This window comes from Acipenser ruthenus, chromosome 5 (genome assembly GCF_902713425.1).
Source record: "Acipenser ruthenus chromosome 5, fAciRut3.2 maternal haplotype, whole genome shotgun sequence".
NCBI lineage: Eukaryota > Metazoa > Chordata > Actinopteri > Acipenseriformes > Acipenseridae > Acipenser > Acipenser ruthenus.
Genome location: NC_081193.1, coordinates 45,639,941 through 45,661,549, shown reverse-complemented (window position 1 = coordinate 45,661,549; position 21,609 = coordinate 45,639,941). Strand labels below are relative to the sequence as shown.

The following is a 21,609-nucleotide window of genomic DNA, read 5'->3' as shown; positions in this document are numbered from 1 at the left end:
ACCAAATGCTTTTGGTCCAGTTATTTATTTTTTGCTATATTCAGCAAAACGTGTGTTGTATACTTTTTTTTTATGGCAACAATTGTCAGTCATTTTTAGAAATAATTTCATAATTGGTCATTAGTCATTGTTCGTAACTGAATTATTCTAGAGGAAGGGCTGAATTGCTGCCAATTCAGTTCCTCTAAAATTTGCTGTGAATTTTTCTGGGCCCTAGTCACTGAGAATGCTTTTGAGCATAGCTATTGTCACATAGAGCCTCTTTAGATGCCCAATGCCAGTTACACCATTCTCTTCCACATGCTTTAATATCATGTTATACCATCCTTAAATATAAATACTGACATGACTGCGAAGTGTTGCATGTGACAAAATGTATATGTACATGTGTGTCATGTTCTCTTTTCAGACACATTAAAATAAACTGTTCTGTTTATAACTATTTAAAATTGCAGATGTATTCATGTCAACCAAAAGACCAACATACTTACTGTTCAGTTAGGTTTATCTGACTTCAAACACAAATTTCAATTATTTTTAAACTAATAATGTTAAAAGGAACAATTATATGTGTTTATTAATTATTTCATTGGATGTATGCAGTCCTTATTAATAGGGGACTTTTCAGTCAGTGCAAATTCAACACCACCACTATTCTTGGATCATTTTTTTATTATTATTACTGTACAGTTTAACACAAATTGACACTGCTACAGCCAGTAGAGAAAGACAATTTCATTACATTTAGAAGAGACTTCATGATGAGGAACAGCAAACGATTAAGCGGATGGATTATCTGTGTTCTTTTGTTTGAAACAGCTTCAATACGGTCAACACCACTTTACATTTTATGAGATAACATGCTACACACTCAATACTAAGTGATACACACTAGATAGCATTTTGTAACAGGTACACAAATTCACAATACACTGATACAATAAACATGTTGTACATTGAGGTGATTTCCATTACACTGATGACATCAAAAGGATTTGAATGCATTTTTTCACAACTGTGCAAAAATACTCTAATTTGACAGAAACTGTAAATCACAAGCTTAAGCAAATTAACTGTAATCAGTTATTAAAAGTAACATCTGTAAATCAAGTAAGAAACTGAATAAAGTCTATGCCACATTTAAATTTCTCTTACTATTGGCAGTCATTTTTAGTCTTAAAACAAAATATGTAAGGTGGCAACACTGATGAAACAGGTTTCTATGAACAGGCAGTTTACAAACTTGCTTGAAAAGTGAATGGTCTGGGGAGCAGAGACATTTAAAATGGAATAACCCAGTGCTACACTAGGATTTAGGATGTGTTGCTGTAGGATTTAGGGCATACTTTGATATGCATATTCTGACATCAACAACCTTCTCTGTTGTACAGTACTTAAAGAAAATGAATATAACAAATCAAATGGGTCTGGCACCATCCCATGCATATCTAATTTTGGATTTACCATTTTCTTACTTGCATGGTAACATTTCTTGTGTTATGAACAGTCTTTGTGCTTCTCAATGCATTTAAATATGTTACGGGAAGCTTTATATATTTAAAACAGACTAGTATTACTTTCATAGGCCTGCTGAATCCAAGTTGAGCAAAAACTATATATATTTGGTGATGTTTAGGTGGCATATTTAGTGTTTTTAAAACTTTGCTCTTTCATAAGTTAATTTATATCATCTTTTTTGCTTTAAAGTTTTTACGACACAAAACTATGTTACAGATTTTGTAATCACTATGGCCTGTACAATTGTGCCCCCTACTTCCATCCTAGAATAACTAGACAAACGAAGACCATTTTAGCACCAAAGCAGGACTGCTTTTGATGGAAACACACAGTAAGCAAAATCTGCATCTGTAAGGTTTTTGTTAAAAGGGGGGAAAAAAGCCAGGCTTACCGTATCATAAAAATAGTAAAAACTGAAACAGGCTTCTACAGTCCATCAAAACTGCAAACAGGCCTCAATAAATACTCATAACATGAGCAAAGTAAAAAATGAACAGTCCTTCTCTACACAGCATAGTTCAACAAAATGGAAAAAAACGGACGTTCATTTTAAAATCTATATTATATTAATATATAAATATACGGATTAATCCCACTGCAAACTATCAAATAATTACAACTGTACATCACGCAAGACTTGCACCAGTACCATATAAAAATGTAATTATATGAGAAAGGGGAAAGCCTCTGAATTTTAACCAGTTGGAACGTTTGTCTCTGGAATGCGATTTTTCTTAGTTGCCAGTACAATACTGTCAAGGCTACATATTCATAAACTGTGATGATTTGTAGTTAGAAGCACTTGAGGGGAAGACTACATTTATCTCACTCCTTATTCTTAAGTGTAATTCGGGAAAACAAAGGGGTAAACAGCTCCTGGATCACTGCTTGGTTCAACAATACAAGAGTTTTGGTTTAAAGGAAATAAAAATGCAGCTATTAGCACTGAACATATCATGTACCCAATAATGGTCACAGGGCCATTGCACAAAACAAAAATGTAATAAATTAGGCAGCATGCCACAATATCCTCTAGTTTCTCACTTGAGGTCCCCTGCATCTCCCTGGATAGTCTTTTTAAGACGAAGCAGCATGGTAGTTAGCCACTGGTCCAAGCGAGATACAGAATCAAATTCTTTGACCTAACAGACAGATAGATAAGATTGATAAATACATGTTTTTTTGTCAAAGTATGAATATTATATAAAATACAGATGAGGAATATCTATCAACCCGCTTTATATCATGATTGCCATGCAGGCATAATTCATGATAAAGTGGGTTGATATAAACTGAGTTTCACTTTTGCCTATGACAGCACATTACAAGTGCAAGAAAAAAAGAAAGAAAACAAACGGTGAATTAAAGAGCAGTGTTTTAATACTGTACATTTAGTCGTTCTTTACATTTAAACAAATGCATATAGTTTACTACAGGACAAATACGTTTTATATCATTAACTGGAAAGAAACAGTTTGTGTCATTATCTAAAAAATGGCATGAATTGTCGAACGATGACAGCTATCAATTAGGCGTTGCACTTGGGGTTTCTTTCTTGTGTGCATTTGCATAAGACTGTATAAGAAAAAATTGGTGGCGTTGGTGTTTTGTAAATTAACTGTATCCCGTCAAGACCGCCCACGCAGCATTTGACAGGCTGCACAAAATGTCAGTTTATCAGGAGAGATGATTATTGGTTGTTAGTTGTGTTGGAAATTAATTATATCCTGTGGTTACTTAGTAAAGCCCGGCGACACAGTATTTGACAGGCTGTATAAAAAATTTATATATATATATATATATATATATTATATATATATATATATATATATATATATATATATATATATATATAAATAAATTAATACACACACACAGTGCCTTGTAAAAGTATTCAGGCCCCTGACCAATTCTCTCATATTACTGAATTAGAAATGGTACACTGAAATTTTGTTCCGTTTGATATTTTATTTTAAAACACTGAAACTCAAAATCAGTTATTGTAAGGTGACATTGGTTTTATGTTGGGAAATATTTTTAAGAAAAATAAAAAACTGAACTATCTTGCTTGCATAAGTATTCAACCCCTGTGCTGTGGAAGCTCCCAGTTTACACCAATGAAAGAAATTGCCCTAACGAGGACACATTTATCTTACCATTGGCCTCCACCTGTGAACCATTAAAGTTGCTGTCACATTTTCTGGATAAAAACCCCACTGTTGAAGGATCATTGGTCAGGCTGTGAATCTGAAGGAAAATGAAAACCAAAGAGCTTTCTACCGAAGTTAGAGATAAAATAATACAAATGCATAGATTAGGGAAAGGGTACAAAATAATATCCAAGTGTTTGGATATCCCAGTGAGCACAGTTGGATCAATAATCAGGAAGTGGAAGCTGCATCACACCACCCAGGCACTGCCAAGAAAAGGCCGTCCTCAAAACTCAGCGCTCAAACAAGAAGACTTGTGAGAGAAGCCACAGAGAAGCCAACAATCACTTTGAAGGAGCTACAGAGTTCAGTGGCTGGGAGTGGAGTAATGGTGAACCAGTCAACCATATCAAGAGCTCTGCATAACACTGAGCTGTATGGGAGGGTGGCAAGAAAGAAGCCGTTACTCAAAAAGTACCATCAGAAAGCATGAGAGTGACCCAGCTGCGATGTGGGAAAAGGTTTTGTGGTCAGATGAGACCAAGATAGAGCTTTTTGGCCAAAACTCAAAGCGTTGTGTGGCGCAAACCTAACACTGCCCATGCCTCAAGACACACCATCCCTACAGTGAAGTATGGTGGTGGCAGCATCATGCTGTGGGGATGCTTATCAGCAGGGACTGGGCATCTTGTTAAAATTGAAGGAAGAATGGATGGATCAAAATATAGGGAAATACTGCAAGAGAACCTGCTTCAGTCCTCTAAAAAACTGAAGCTGGGAGGAAATTCACCTTTCAGCAGGACAATGATCCCAAACACAAGGCTAAAGCAACATTGGAGTGGCACAAGAACAAAAAGATGAATGTCCTACAGCGGCCCAGTCAAAGTCCCGATCTCAATCCCATTGAGAATCTGTGGCACTATTTGAAAATTGCGGTCCACAAGCGTCGTCCAACCAACCTGTACAACCTGGAGCAAATCTGCCAAGAAGGATGGGCCAAAATCACTCCGACACTGTGTGCAAAGCTGGTACATACTTACCCCAAAAGACTTAAAGCTGTTATTGCAGTTTTTTATTTTTCTTAAAAATATTTCCCCAACAAAATCAATGTCACCTTACAATAATTGATTTTGAGTTTCAGTGTTTTAAAATAATAATATGAGAGAATTGGTCAGGGGACTGAATACTTTTGCAAGGCACTGTGTATATGTGTACATATATATATATATATATATATATATATATATATATATATATATATATACACACACACACACACACACACACACACACACACGATTTTGTTTGTGTTTTTTTTTTTTTTTTTCAACCTGAAAAAAGAAACAAAAAAGGACCAGGGGTCACAAATGGAGATTAGATAAAAGGTGCATTCAGAACAATTTTTTTTTTTTTTTACACAGAGAATGTGTATATATTATGCTCAAAGCCCTCCCAAGCAAATTAGTTGCTATTAAATTGACAATATATTTCTTAAATAAATCTAAATTTTACAGACATAGTTAAACAAACCACATGGACCTTACAATAGTGGTTAGGTTTTCTTTTTTTAACACATGGTAGGTCATGCTGCAGATCAATCAGAATGGCACTTACCGCCTCAGTAAAGGCTTCACTGTTCTGCTCTTCATGAGCATCAAGCAGTTTCTATTAAAACACAAAACAAAGCAATGAATAGAGTTACAATGACAGCATATTATTCACAGCTCATGCCAGATGGCTTGCACAGTATGGGTTACTTCACCTATCAAATATCCTCACCACCCAGACACAGATGAGGGTGATAACATGCAGGAGGTAAAGGCCTGTGAACTGGGGAGTCATGTGTACCATAAAACTTCAAATAATTGCTGGGTCTCAAATAAATCGCCTGTCTCCAATATGCCCCGGGTCTGCTGGCAAATATTGTAAATAAACATGGGGTCTCTATTAAACAGCGGGTCTCTGTCATTGCATTTGAAGCTGAGGTGGAGCTTGAGCATAATGAACTGCTAATAAAAGTGACAGCGATGAAAGTGACTCTCAGGATTAATAAATAATAATAATAATAATAATAATAATAATAATAATAATAATAGAAAACATAATTTAAGGTAGGCCTACATGTAATGCATATTTGTTTAATGCAGTTATTACATTAATTTTTTATTTTATTTTATTTTAAGCGTGCTGAAAGTAGGCCAGATACAAACCTCTTGGTGAATTTTAAAGTGTTTTGTTGTAATAACAATGTACAAGTTTGAGATTAAACACATTATTTTTTTTTTATAATACTTCTTGCTTTTATTCATTTTTAAAAACCATTTTAGAAGTTTGTATTATCGTACTGTAAGCGTAGTCTACAAGCCTGTGTTCTGATATCTACATGGCTGTCAGTGGATTTAACTGTTAATAATAATAATAATAATAATAATAATAATAATAATAATAATAATAATTATTATTATTAGTAAATCTATTCAATTTTTAAATACAAATTCGTACTACTTCTTGTTCATTTTCCAGCGTTTTGCATACCGTATCCTTGTTAACCAGTGTATATAAAAAGACCGTAATAGTACTTTCGCTTTATACTTGAGGGTGTACAATGCAATGTAATTTTGTTATAAAACAAAACTGTTACTTAGTTCCCACTGACACACAACCTCTTAAAGTTGCTGGAATGTTAGTGGCTTCTCAATGACCGCATGAAGCATGTGAAGCTAATGATAATGCTAATATAAATGCCGGTCTCAAATACACACCGGGTCTGGTGGCAAATATTCTTATTCAATGTCTTTATTCAAGTATAGCTGGCAATTTTATCTAATGTACCTTCAACAGCTTGCATTCTCTTGAATCGGAAAATGCAGGAAACATTTCTTCATACTTCTCAACAGCAAGCTAAATACCAACCAAAAAAAACCCCAAAAAACCCACATCAGACCATAAAAATAGTACAACAGAGCAAAATAGCATTCAAAAGGTATACACTGATGATTGTACCCAAGATTTTAGTTTTCACAGAACATAAAATGCAGAACATAAAAGGTACTGGCAATAATTTTATATGAAAATAATTTATAAAGATCAAACAGTACACACCTTGGCATTTAGCTCATCGACAATAAAATGACACAGTGCAGCCTTAAAGAAATACTCTTTTGCACTATATTTCAGTAAGGGGTTATCCATAGTATTGGTCCCAACCTGGATGTAGAAAGATACAAAATATGTATAAAAGGTGTTTATTTGTATGTGTTTGCTTTTTTTGTTTGTTTTACATTCATTTATTTTAAGCTGTAGGAATACAGTAATGGTCTATTTTGTTTTTTCTTAAAATACTAGATTGCATGGTTTCAGACAGGCAAACTTATTCTAGCAATGACACTATTAAATTAAACATGTTAAAAGATATACTTGTTTTAATACACATTCAAAACACAGACCTGCTCATAGATTTCAATAGCCTTCTGGTATTGCTCTAGCTGTGCACCATATGAAGCCACCTTCAGCAGACATTTGTTTGCCGAACTAAAACACAGACGTGAGCTTGTTAATTGAAAATTATACTCTCCAATCATGTTAACATTTCTCAAAAGTATATTCAGCATAAGCCCTCCACATTTTGAAATCTGCATGCTCCAGGTACTACGTGCATCAAATAAAGTTATAAATTACATCACAAAGCTCTGTTAAGGTTCTGGTCAAACAAATTAAAAAGGGTTTTCTTTTTTTCTATCGGACTACATATCAAACATGTGACATTTTGAAAACAGGTAATTAACCAAGGGCTCTTACAGTTAAATATAGTACTTGTAGAATGTATTGTCAACATGGCCTAATAGTGAATTAACCACTTTTGTGAAAGATCACGTCGTGAAATATTGAAAGGAGCACTGCAATTATTTCATAGTGGTGCTTGAAAGGAAAAGTACTGCCATCAGGCTCACTAACCTGTTAGACTCTTCCCCTTTGTAGTAATCTGCTGCCTGCTCATAGTGTGCAATTGCCTGGAACAAAAAAGAATACAAAAATGAAACAATGATTAGAAGCTACAATTTCTGCTTGTTGCCTTCCGTAGCATCATCTATGCCATTGCATAACTTGGTGCTAAAATTCCCTTGAAGTGCTACTGTATTACCATTTAGTGTTCTGTGACATTGATTGCTCTATCGGTTTGGTTTTGCTTATTGGCCTACCAAAAGGTGTATTAGGTGGTTATAGACGTTTAACTTAAAAAAACCAAAAAAAATCTTTTGAATACTATTAAATCAGTTGTAAACCTTAATAGCAATTCAAGTAAACAAACATGTTGGGCAATTCCTTTGTTAATATAAAATAGCACACAGAGTAATAAAACAATTTTGATATTTAAGAATAATGAAACAAGACAGTTGCAGAAACTAGCAATTCTTTGCTTTAAAATATGGCTTATAGTGTACATCTCAATTTTCATTTTTGTGGTTTCTTTCCATTTAGCTGGTTATATATAAACAAATATTACCTTTTCGATATCTACCATTTCAGATTCATAAATTTCTGCGATTGTGATGTGGTGTTTAGCCGCAATAGTGAACCTTCCCTGTGAATCAGAATTCACAAATTAGGCGATAATCTCCAGACATAGAAACCTCAGCACAAACATGCCAATACATGACAGAGGCTATTTACATTTTTTACTCCAGGTTTACAAGTTCACAGGTTTCTTACCATATCAGTGTATATATCGATGGCTGCATTTAAGCAGTTGATAGCCTCTATTGGGTGTGCATTTGGAAAGAGGAATGAAAAGATCAATACAGTGATCACAACACAATCAAATGAACAAGCGCAAGAACATAAACACCCTCTAGTTCATTGGCAGAAATACTTGAATCCTAATTCAGTTAGTTAAATAGATACTAATATGAGGGTCATTCTTTAACAACATTAAGTGAATAAATCAGAATGAAAAAGTTACATTTCTTCCACATATCAAATTGAAAGGCAGAATCATTAAGACAGCATTGACGCATAGTAGCCTCACTTAAACTATCCCACATTACATTGTTGGTAGCACTGCTTTGAATACCAGCAACAAAGACATTATTGCGTGTTGATATAATGAGTTTAACACAAAACACCATAATCCCATGTGACAGTCTGGCTCGCAGTGGTGACGTCACGGACCAGGAAGTAGAAACCAAAACAATGGATGGGCGGTTGAAGCTGAGTGCAATAGCACTCAGCGTATTTATTAATAAACAAAACAAAAGATTTAAACAAAACACAAAACAAAAGGGCACGAGGGCCAAACGAATAAACAAACAAACAAACAAACAAACAAACAAACAAGTAAGTGTCGTGCTGGATACTCCAGCACGTTTTAGCAATTGTTTTTAACTGTCCTTCTTTCTCTCCGCTCCCCGTACTCTCCTCTCTACACTCAACCTCGAGTGCAGAGAGCTGCAGGTTTATATACTCTGGCCGAGGGATTAACTAGTTGTTAATTATCTTATTATCCCTCGGCCAGAGTCTGCACGCGTTTGGTAAGGATGCATGACTGTCAGCTAGTTAAATAATCAGTAGCTGATCAGCCATGCATCCTCACGGGGTTTTTAAATATAATAGACGCTGCGCTTTTATCCGCGCCGCAAACAAAAATACAAAGAATAATAAATAGGGGCGGGACACTCCGCCACATCCCATTAAACAATAAGCCATGACTGGGCTCTGCAGGATTTTGTATGTTTAAAATAAGAGCATGATAAATCAAAGACTTTGGTGCAACCAGTCAAATAAACAAAATGGCATCAGGATCCTGAATGCTTTGAGGAAAAAGGCATGTCAGACTTTATAGACTGTTAAGCATATGCAAGCTCATAAAACCATGTCAGCATTTATTTGGAAATCCAGCCCAAGATATGCATGTCCACTAAATATCGACCGATATAGGCTGCTAAATTTGATGAAGCAGCAGCTTTTCCACTTGTGTGAGTGAAGGTTTTTATACCAGGTCCACTACTGTAGCTTTGACAGTTTGTTGATCCAGCCTTTTCAAGTTGATAATAAATGGGATTCTTGTCATACAAAGCCTCCACAATGTTTACTAATATCTAAGACTCGATCCTGTACGGCTACGGCCAAAAGTTTTGCATCACGCTATAGATTTAACAAATTTTGCTTCATAAAGTTAAATGAAACTTGCTGAATAATGCTACGTTAACATATTCAATTACATACCGCTTTGTAGCGGTTTTCCATAAACTGAAAAATGTGACATTTTGAAATCTAATATGAAATGTTGTACTACTATTATGGCTTCCGGTAGACTTTCTTTGATTACATGATGTTAAATAAAAGATCAAAATTATGTTCATTTATAATTTTACTATGTCTTAATCCTAAGACTCAAGGTAATGTAAAACTTTTCGTCACAGCTGTATATATTAGAGCAGTGGTCAGCAAATAGCGGCCCGCGGACAAGTGTCATCTGGCCCGCAGATGCCTCCTGACAGGGCTGTATCAAGGGCTGAGCAGAACTTCATTTTAATATTACCGCAAGAGGGCTGTCATGGGGGATTCCCCGTATGACCTTCATATATCTATTGTGAGTAAGCAGAAAATTAAGTGTTTTGTAATATCAATTCCAAAGTACAGTACTTGCTGATTGTGATGATACATTTATGCCACACTATGGTACTCTAATCTTTATATGATAGACAGGAACGCAGAATAACATAACACAATTCAAAAGTAGCATACATTTTATTTTTAATGCTTCATTGTGTTATGACAAATTCAATGAGAAACGGCACATTTCTACATAGAAAGGAACGCAGAATAACAAAAAATTAATTCTCTGAAATGAGAAATCACCATCGGGGTTGATTGAAAACAGATCGCGGACAAAAACGATTACGTACCTGGGAATGCTGAAGTTGTCAAAGCGAGCACTGAAACTGTCTTTCAGCTGTACGATAAAGTCTGTCACGTTAGGAGTCATTTTGAGTTACGTTTCACTTACAACATATCAGAACTAAACTAATCTGTCTCTTAATAGATACAACACAGACACCAGATTATTTTACTAATATTTATTTGGAGGTTACAAAGACATACTATCACTGTTGCTTCTTTTTTCCTTTTTGGTTTGTTTTCAACACATTCTTTGTGGGGTGGGGGGTATTGCAGGTGGCCCGCTCTGCCACTGCCAGCGGGTCATTTGGCTCACCGTCAGATTTAATTGCTGACCACTGTACTAGAGAATCGGATCTTTGCTTTAATAACACTTAAATTTCTCACCCTGTGGATCTGCCTTCTTGTAAGCATTCCCCGCGTCTACAAAGCTGGTGGCAGAATCATGCTTGCTCTGAAGCTGCATGTGGAGCTTGGCAGCCTGGCAGAAGGCACTTCCTGCAGCTGAAATAAAAAAATAATCCAGTGGTCCTTTCAATAGTGGCAACTACATACAGCTCAAAAACAAACTTTCCAGCTGAAAAAAAGTCTTATTTTTCAGAAATAAAAGTATACATTTTTTTTTTTTTTTTTTTTTAATTACATTTTATAAGAAACCGATTCTAGTGAGGAAAAATACCGTCCAACGCTGTGCAAATGTCTGGGTTTTGATGGACCATTCAAGTGAAAGGCTGAATTCCATGGGGTTGGATATTTTTTTTTTTGAATTAATTATTTGAATGCCACATAACAGCAAAGTTTTGGTGCTGGTTGTGTTTTGTGAACAGAAAACGCACCAGTTGTAAAGTGTCTGTTTTTACAGAAAGAGTCAGTCAGACTGCCGCATTTATAGATGCAAAGGGGCTCTGTGGTGCTATCTATTGAACTTTTCATTTAAAATGTTTAATACTTTGTGTTGTGCGCTGTAAAATAAACTTCTGGTACTAAAAAAAATGAAAAACAACCTTTACATATTTTATTATTATTTTCAAAAACAACCAAAAAATAACTTACCATTCCAATTCTTGGCCATCTTAAACATATTTGCTGCCCTCGCGTACATCTCACATGCTTCTTCCACTTTTGAGTTTCCCCTAAAAATGATTTAGAAAGAGCATCAGCATTAAAACAATTAGACATTAAATTGGTTCTATGCATGTAACAGAAGTAGCCTGTATCAGACATTAAAATGAGGGAGATAGCACTACGGCATACAATAAGCCTAAATCATATACTTTATCTCTCTGTTTTGGCACCCACAGACCACTCACAGCGATACTGTAGCACTCCTCCAGATTTTAAGATATAGAATCTCTTTGATCCTTAGAACATTTCACTTACATTTAGCTCTGACGAACAAGTAAAATGAAGACTACGCTAGATCAGGGTTTCTGGTCCTGGGGGACCCCTGTGTCTGCTGGTTTTCATTCCAACTGAGTTGTCAATTACTTAATCAAACCGTTAATTGAACTAATAATGTGCTTAATTAGACCTTTCTAATTGTTCTGAGAACCTAAAAAGTTGTCAAATTCAAGTTACTTATAAAATTGTATAGTTACCTCCAACTTTTTAAATCTGAAAACAATTAAAAAGGTCCAATTAAGCTAATTAATAGCTCAATTAAGTAATTGAGAACTCAGTTGGAATGAAAACCAGCAGACACAGGGATCCCCCAGGACCAGCATTGGGGAAACCCTGCCCTAGACGACTGCTAATGAATAAAACAGGTTGGACAAAAAAAAATAAAAAAAAATAGGGCGCTTACGCCACACTTAACAGCAGCCAAACAATGCTACAATTTGTAAATATTTGTATCAATTCTTACACCGGCTCTTAAACGATACAAACATTACTATAAGTTAAAAACATCAGCGTATTTTCACTAGTGTCCTCAAGTACTACTGTATGCGGATCCAAAGTAAAGCACAGGCGATGAAGTAAAGAGGGGAGTAAGTGGGTCTGCAAAATGCCACAAGGTCTTATCCTTTTGTTTCTGCAAGCTTCACGGTTCAGTTAAATGTGAACAATCAAAGCTGAAATAAATACTAAGGCCGAGGCGATGTATCGATTTATCAATGCATCGTATCGTTTGACAACTAACAATAGTCTGTACATCGTTTTTGTGTAAAGGGTTTAAGCAACTGAAAATTTTAATTTTTTTATTAGATTTGGAATCGGCAACAATTGATTGCATTAAGCGCAGAGCTTCTCTGCTCCTCTCAGGTCTGACTCACTGAATTTGCATGCGATTTGAGCTCACCTTCTCCCCCCCTGCCCTGCCCCCTGCGAGTGTTTACTGGTGATACTGGATCTGTGCAGGAGTCTTCAAAGTAAGTGCAGGTTAAGAGTGTTGTGCTAGAAATACTGTATCGAACTACAATGCCTTCCGATGACTGGCAATTAGTTTCTAAAAGTAAGACGGCAAGAAAGTAAAGAAAGTAATGTTTGGGATACTCCGGTAACAAGTTGTATCTTTTGTAGCATTAAGCATCTCGGCAATGTCAGTCTCTAGTAAGCAGGTATTCAGTAATGCTAGGCAGACTGTAAGCAAGTGCCAGTCATCGCTTAAATTAAAACAAAATGTGGACACTATCATGTTCCGTAAAAGGGCTTACTAATCACACCACACCTCCTACAGAGCAAGATTACCTCCACTTAGGCTTAAAGTAGGGCTGTGTTCAAAGGTTCGAAGGATTGTTCGCTAGCCATGAATTCTAAAGGAGTTCTAAACCTTCGAAGGTTGGTCAGGTGTTTGTTTTTTTCACTTGCATGCAAAACTCGATCTTTTGATTTGTATAATGCATATTACTTAAACAAAAGTTGTTGTATTAAAATCCACTATCAAATCGTTATACGTAGCAACTCTATGTGGCACTGCTGCCGTAAATGGAGTAGGGTATAGTATGCCAAAGTAGTGGGGCGGTACCTATAGTGGTTGTAGTGCTTCAGTAAAATATGTACCGAATACCTACAATAGTGTACAACATTGTAAGAGAAGTGCTATGATAGAATGTTTGAAACATATATATGCTAACACTAATAATTTTAATTTTGAAAACTGACCACCATCCCTCTCCTCCTCCCCTCCTCCAGCTTGTGTTAACCAGAGGCTTTAATTTCTTCATTCACCATCTCAACAGCAAAGCATTGCATAGCGTAAGCTGGTATTGAAAGAAATGTCTAGAAAACCCTCTGCTGTTTGGGATTTTTTTGTTAAATTCCCAGATGACCAAAAGAAACGTTGAATGCAAACTGTGCAAGTGACTGTTCTTATATCATCGAGGCACAACCAATCTCCGGGGTCAGTTGACAAGTTCATATTATTATTTTTATTTTTAGTGGTAGTAAAATGTGACTGTAACGGACAACCTGCCTGGAACGGTGACTGATAAATAAAGCTTTGTTTTGCCAAAGTCCGGTGCAGTTCTTTTAACTGGCCTCAATAAAGGTGCTGCTGCAATGCAAGCTTACTGTATACATAGCAAGCATCATCAATTACATGTACATAAAGTCTATTTTTATTTAAATTATAAAAACAGGTTTACTGCTCTATATAACGTATTTAACTATGTGTGAATGTTTTATTCCATTTATATAAAATTACCTGTAAAATAATAAGATTTTCAATCAAATATAAACAAGTTGCAATGGTGACACCACCAGTAAAATTACTCAAATAAGTACCATCGACGGTTGGAACCTTCTTTCGGTAATGTGTTCTGAACCTTCGAAGGTCAAAATGTATCCTTCATTGCAGCCCTAGCTTAAAAGTAATGTTTTTAAGCAATGGGGCACTGCAGTAGCTGGGAACTGCAGCATGCTCTTGGCACGACATTTACTCTCTGCTGTTTAAAACGACAGTCCTCATTTCTAGTTCCAGTACTTTAATGTCATTTCACATACCCCAATTAGCACTAAACTTGGACCATTTCAGGTATTTCAAGACTTGTGCTAATCTAGGCCTGTGAAACCAGCCATAAGTGTTTAATCCTTTGTATCAATAATTCCACCAGCTCTTCAGTTTTTTTTTTTCTTTCCCCCATTTAGAGTTTTACCCCTGATTTTCTCCCAAATTTAGAATGTCCAATTATTTTTGTTCCCCTCAGTGCAGCAACTCCCCACACAGCTCAGGAGACCTGAAGGCTCAGCGGGCATCCTTTGATCCCACGACCAAGCCAGTTTTCTGTTTTATATACAGGAACTCAAGAGTGGATCTCAGCAAGCTATCGGCCTCTGGAGGACAAAGCCTTTCAGGTGTCTGCTTGAGCTCACTAGGCATCTAGGCCAGTAGGGTCTGCTGTAGCACGATGAGGAGAAAGTCCCTGGGAGAACCCATAGGAGAACCATAGCCAATGCAACATTCCCTCCAGAATCCCCAACAAAGAGCAGCCAGGATGTGAGCCTGCGCTCCCCTGACTGTTTGACTCATGCTTCACACTGGGACGTGCTTTTACCAGGTGAGCCACTCAGGGACCCAGAAACTATTTTTAAAAGACACAAAAACTACAAATCTGTAAGTGGAACTCTTAACAAGTTGAAGGGATGCCATACAATTATGCTAGTGGTTCCAGGACAGGTTTAAATGTGTCCAATTTATAACCAATATTACAGACACCATGGTAAATTTTTGACAGTCTGTGGTGTTGTGGTACTGCTGCAAGAATTTAAGTTGGGCCCTACCTGTTATTTTACATATTTTCACAAATATCAAATAGACTAAAAGGTCACTTACATTCTATAAGATCCTTGATTCATTTTAGTTTAAGGACCTTTACACACAAAGAACCCTAATTTAAACAGTACATTGATCAAAATAATTGGCAGATTGCAGATTGCAACAGGCAGAATAAGCACATACAAAGCAATTCCAGTCAAGAGCAGTACTGTATATATATATATATATATATATATATATATATATACACATACATAGTGCCTTGCAAAAGTATTCAGACCCCTGACCAATTCTCTCATATTACTGAATTACAAATGGTACATTGAAATTTCGTTCTGTTTGATATTTTATTTTAAAACACTGAAACTCAAAATCAATTATTGTAAGGTGACATTGGTTTTATGTTGGGAAATATTTTTAAGAAAAATAAACTGAAATATCTAGCTTGCATAAGTATTCAACCCCCACACATTAATATTTGGTAGAGCCACCTTTCGCTGCAATAACAGCTTTAAGTCTTTTGGGGTAAGTATGTACCAGCTTTGCACACAGTGTCGGAGTGATTTTGGCCCATCCTTCTTGGCAGATTTGCTCCAGGTTGTTCAGGTTGGTTGGACGACGCTTGTGGACCGCAATTTTCAAATAGTGCCACAGATTCTCAATGGGATTGAGATCAGGACTTTGACTGGGCCACTGTAGGACATTCACCTTTTTGTTCTTGAGCCACTCCAATGTTACTTTGGCCTTGTGCTTGGGATCATTGTCCTGCTGAAAGGTGAATTTCCTCCCAAGCTTCAGTTTTTTAGAGGACTGAAGCAGGTTCTCTTGCAGTATTTCCCTGTATTTTGCTCCATCCATTCTTCCTTCAATTTTAACAAGATGCCCAGTCCCTGCTGATGAGAAGCATCCCCACAGCATGATGCTGCCACCACCATACCTCACTGTAGGGATGGTGTGTCTTGAGGCATGGGCAGTGTTAGGTTTGCGCCACACATAGCGCTTTGAGTTTTGGCCAAAAAGCTCTATCTTCGTCTCATCTGACCACAAAACCTTTTCCCACATCACAGCTGGGTCACTCTCATGCTTTCTGGCAAACCAGATGTGCTTTCAGATGGTACTTTTTGAGTAACGGCTTCTTTCTTGCCACCCTCCCATAATTGCCAGTGTTATGCAGAGCTCTTGATATGGTTGACTGGTTCACCATTACTCCACTCCCAGCCACTGAACTCTGTAGCTCCTTCAAAGTGATTGTTGGCCTCTCTGTGGCTTCTCTCACAAGTCTCCTTGTTTGAGCGCTGAGTTTTGAGGGACGGCCTTTTCTTGGCAGTGCCTGGGTGGTGTGATGCAGCTTCCTGATTATTGATCCAACTGTGCTCACTGGGATATCCAAACACTTGGATATTATTTTGTACCCTTTCCCTAATCTATGCATTTGTATTACTTTATCTCTAACTTCTGTAGAAAGCTCTTTGGTTTTCATTTTCCTTCAGATTCACAGCCTGACCAATGATCCTTCAACAGTGGGGTTTTTATCCAGAAAATGTGACAGCAACTTTAATGGTTCACAGGTGGAGGCCAATGGTAAGATAAATGTGTCCTCGTTAGGGCAATTTCTTTCATCGGTGTAAACTGGGAGCTTCCACAGCACAGGGGTTGAATACTTATGCAAGCAAGATATTTCAGTTTTTTATTTTTCTTAAAAATATTTCCCAACATAAAACCAATGTCACCTTACAATAATTGATTTTGAGTTTCAGTGTTTTAAAATAAAATATCAAACAGAACAAAATTTCAATGTACCATTTGTAATTCAGTAATATGAGAGAATTGGTCAGGGGTCTGAATACTTTTGCAAGGCACTGTGTGTATATATATTATAAGGCATAGCAATCTGTTGAGAGATCGAGTCTACTTATTACAACACTACCAGCAATCCTGTCTGTCAGCAGACTCCACTCTCTGATTACAGAAATGACATGATTACGTTTTTAATCTCAGTCAAAATGTTTCCGTTTTTTAATCTGTCACAGCCCTCCTCTGCATCAGGAATCATAGCACAAAGAGAAATCCGGCTTGAGATATGTATTCTGGCATTCCCTTAACTGTTTACTTTAAGTTTATACAACCGGTTACTACTGTTCTATCGAGTTAAGGTCTTTTCACACTGAGTGCGTCGTGTCAAAGCGTCAGCATCTAGAGTATTTTGACGCCGTCAAGTTGATTTCACATCAAAGGCGTTCAAATAATTAGAACGCAAAAAACTGCAAACCTGTGATGCACAAGAAGTCGAGATGTATTATTAATTAATAAACTTATTCATTACTACTCGTCCATGTGTATGATGGCACACTGTCCCTTAAAATAAAAACCTAAACAGCCATAGTTAAAACAAATAAGAGCACAGCACAAATAAGAACAAAATTATTAGTGTTAATAATAATAATAATTACCCTACTGCTGACTGTTTATGTTTCTCTACCTTTTCATTTCCAAAGGCTGCTCCAAAAACTGCATTTGCAGCATGTATTTCCATGGTTTTAGATTTCTTACTGCCCGCCCATTTTGTTTTTCTCCTGGTCCCGCAAACTCTTCCATCATTTTTTAACTGAGTCACAAGACATGCAAAATAAGTAAAACAAGCAACAGTATAGTACTTTACTTGTGGTTCGCTAAAGCACTATCCAGAACAGAACCATTAATGTGTTGCATATTTGAAATATGTAGGCTACGGTTGAAGTTCTTAATCTTAAACTAAACTTTTTACAACTATTCAGTTTAAAGATAGTGTGTTTGAAACACAGGGCTCTATACTCATGCCATTCTCCACAAATAAATACAGTAGTAAGCACTTTGATGACTGGACATTTACGGATCTGTCCTAAAATTAAATAATGTAAAATATACATAAACAAAGATTATATACATTATATTTATACATGTATTCATTTAATTCAGATGGAGGTGTTTTTTTTTTTGGTTTTTTTTTTTTAACATGTCGGGTCTCATTTTGTGTTGCTGATCCTTGAAAGAGTTTTCTTGTTTTCTTTACTGTAGCTCTTTTTGTTTCCATTATCTAAGAATTTTTCATTTCGGCAATATCTACCATTTTAAATCACTAATTTTCATTAGGCAAGTCTCTGTTTGTGTTAATGAAATACAGCAGGGGCTACTGTTGATGTTTGTTGTCATGCCAACAAGGGGGCGACAGCTAGAGCGTGGTTGGCTAGAGACAAATTTACGCCCAAACGCGCACAGAAAAATAGGACAAGGTGTATTTTTGACGCCGTCGTTTTTACACGACACGTCCAGTGTGAATGCCTCCATAGGATGTATTGTATTCTAAAAAAAAGAATTTATGACGGACTTTGACGCGACACGCTCATTGTGAAAGGACCTTTACAGGCATAGTGTCATCACAAGAGCACTACAAGGCTCTATTCCACTGGCAACATTTCAGCTGGACAGACTATTGTACATTACTGCAAAATAAAGCATTATTTGTTTAGTTATGTGATCACTGTATACCTTACTTGTTTACAGTAGCAGCTGACTCATTATCTCAAACCTAAGAACCAGAAATAAAAGGGACAAAAAAAAAAAGGATGTAGCTGGGTCCACACCTGAACGATCAGTTGTGCAACTTAGTTGCATGCAACCAGTCGCTTATATGTGGACGTCCCTACAACCAGTTGCATGCAACCAAGTCGCTTATATGTGGACGCCCCTGCAACCAGATGCATCCAGTTGCTTGAAGTAGAGCGACTTCTGTAGACATAGGCAATCACGTGGCAATTTGCAAACTCTGATTGGTTCTTATAATGCTGACTACGTGGCTTGTATATCCTGTCAAAGAAGCTCTAATTTTAAAAATGTCGACGGTAAAATTAAACTGTTTCGTCCAGCTTTTACGTGGCTTTGTTTTTTCTTTAGGGAATATTGCATTTAAAATAACAGTTGAAAAAAAATAACAGCCAACTCTTCCTCTAATTACTGGACACATTACGACCTGACCAAAAAAAGTGTCACTTCAGTTGTCAAAAAATAAATTAAATAAATACAATTCTAAACTTGACACTTTTGTCCCTTGTCTACCTCAGTTGTCAATAAATAAATAAATAAATAAATCAAAAAAACTACTCCAACTTGTAGATGGAATACAAATGTAAAACAAACCTGTAACCTCAGTTATCATAAAAAAAATGAAACTTGAAAACGCGGGAACCTTGTTGCACAAGTAATTGCTCAGATGTGGACACAGCAATTGCTCACAACCGATTTGCGCTATTTCGGGAGCAACCCGGTTGTGCAAATGGTCGCTCGGGTGTGGACGCTGCTAATAATACACTATAACATAGCTTACTTATAGGACGAGCCAGGCGAACATCTACTGACAATAAATGGTTTGCTTACCACCAGTACAAATCTTACTGCCAACAGTATGAAATCCCAAAAATACTGCAAACAGTAGTTTAACATCAGGGCTGAACAATGTGAATATTTTATTGTACTTTTATTTTCAGTGAAAGGTGTATTTGTTTTGTGCAGATACTGGCAGCAGTGAAATCAGCTGCCCATTACATTAGTGCCAGTCAAATCCATACTGCTAGTAACGTCTGCCATAAGTAAAATAATGAAAAGGGCGGATTATTTTTATTTGCCAAAAAAAAAAAAAAAAAAAAAAATCAATATCCTAGCATAAACCAGAAGAGAATAAATACAAATATTTCAGATTATTTTCTTGAGTGACGTTAAAAACATAAGTAGCATTTAAAAAGTAGTCATTCGTACTTAGGCCTGTACTTTAAATTTACTGACATCCATCCAGTTCGCTTTTTTAAAATATAATTGTAATGTTTTATTTTGTACTCTGAATTCACATGATACATTTCCACCAAGAATGTCCACGAGTTCCACAAAATACTGTTTCTGGAAAAAAAATCTTACTGGACTTAATTTTGCATGTTTCCTATTAGGGGAAGTGTATAATTTATTGGACTTTTAAGTTACTATTTCTTCATTTAAATATTACGACGGTTCAAATCACTGTTGATAATCAAAATAATGTGGTAACATCAATTCATATTATGTATTCAATAATTTACATTTAAACATTTCGATGGTATATTTTCTAAAAATGAAAATGGCAAGAAGATTTGCAATGTATTTCATTTATAAAATACTATTGAGAATACGTCAGAAAACTGAATATGCCTTTCTGTATAGAACCGTGAAAGGCCAGACAGGTATTTATTGTACGAGCTACGCTACACGACTTTTTTTTTTTTAAGACACCAATCTGTAACAGTGATTTTGCAAACAACAAACACCAGTACTTTTCATTTTTTTATACATTAAGCAAAGTGGACAGATCTTCTGAAAGCCATTCAAAATAAAAGGTTTATACAAATGCACCCTCCCCCAGCTTAATAATCAATGAAATAAATATCGGCCCTAAGCTCCTTCTTACCCAAACAAACCTCCCAAAAATGAATGTGAGGATTTAACTTTCTTCTCTGCTTCTGCCATAAGTTGGATGGCTTCCTTCTCTTTTCCAGAGTTGTCCATTTTGTATATTTTCTTAGAGATACAAATGTACACAATTAAAATATGCGTCTATCTGGTAGAGCTTGCAAGCAGAGAGGTTATTTACTGTCTCTTCAACCTACTCACGGCAGTGCACTGCAAGGCGTTTCGGGAAATGTAGTTGACGGCAACTTTGGTTGGGAGGAATTTCATTCAGTATGACGTATTGAAAATTAAACTACATCTCCCAGAAAACTGGGTACGTCTGCGTATAACCCGCCTGTGCACAGCTGTTTCCGCCACTTTATGATTCTCAGAATTAGTGGATTGACTTGACAGAGTAAGTGATGTATGTGAAGTACATTGAGGATCTCACTGCATTCCTTCACCATAACACATTTAATAATCCATCCACATGTGGTTGAATAGCAATGGAAACTGTTGCCTAAAACAAAAATGCTATAATGTTGTGCTGTATGACCTTAATACCTCTGCATTATTGCTGTAAAGTCTCATTTTAGTAAATATAACCATGGTTAAGAATGAATACAATATATTATAAACAACAAATGTCAGTACATGGCCATATTTGTTTAAAAAAATAAAAGTTTTTTCTTTGTTTGTTTATGCAGTGAATGACCAATGCATTAAAATACCTCATTGCTGTTATTATTACTAGTCATAGTAATATTTTCTTTTTGAATGGTGCTAACACACAACCTAATACATTACTTTGCTATTAACTTGCCGATACAGTTTTGTACTTTAAAAAAAAAAAAAAATACAATAGCAAAACCAGGACGATTA

At 36.2% G+C, this 21,609-nt stretch overlaps 1 protein-coding gene across 1 annotated transcript; it reads right to left on the bottom strand.

Annotated features, from left to right (window-relative positions):
• Positions 1 to 654: 654 nt before the first annotated feature.
• On the bottom strand, positions 655 to 20,972 carry LOC117402825 (beta-soluble NSF attachment protein). The gene is made up of 11 exons (XM_034004329.3): positions 20,747 to 20,972; positions 11,619 to 11,698; positions 10,953 to 11,069; positions 8,379 to 8,425; positions 8,173 to 8,250; positions 7,623 to 7,678; positions 7,115 to 7,199; positions 6,771 to 6,875; positions 6,501 to 6,569; positions 5,283 to 5,333; positions 655 to 2,660 (listed from the first exon to the last, which is right to left on the bottom strand). The coding sequence occupies exons 1-11, from the start codon at positions 20,842 to 20,844 to the stop codon at positions 2,559 to 2,561; spliced, it is 888 nt and encodes a 295-aa protein (XP_033860220.1). The 5' UTR covers positions 20,845 to 20,972; the 3' UTR covers positions 655 to 2,558.
• Positions 20,973 to 21,609: the final 637 nt, after the last annotated feature.

What these genes read in the sequence shown, in the direction of transcription:
- LOC117402825 (XM_034004329.3), bottom strand. Translation starts at nt 20,844, where the DNA reads ATGGACAACTCTGGAAAAGAGAAGGAAGCCATCCAACTTATGGCAGAA. An exon ending in TCGATATATACACTGATATG is followed by an intron (nt 8,251 to 8,378) that starts GTAAGAAACCTG and finishes TCTGATTCACAG; the next exon opens with GGAAGGTTCACTATTGCGGC. An exon ending in GAGAATGCAAGCTGTTGAAG is followed by an intron (nt 5,334 to 6,500) that starts GTACATTAGATA and finishes GTGTTTTAATAG; the next exon opens with AAACTGCTTGATGCTCATGA.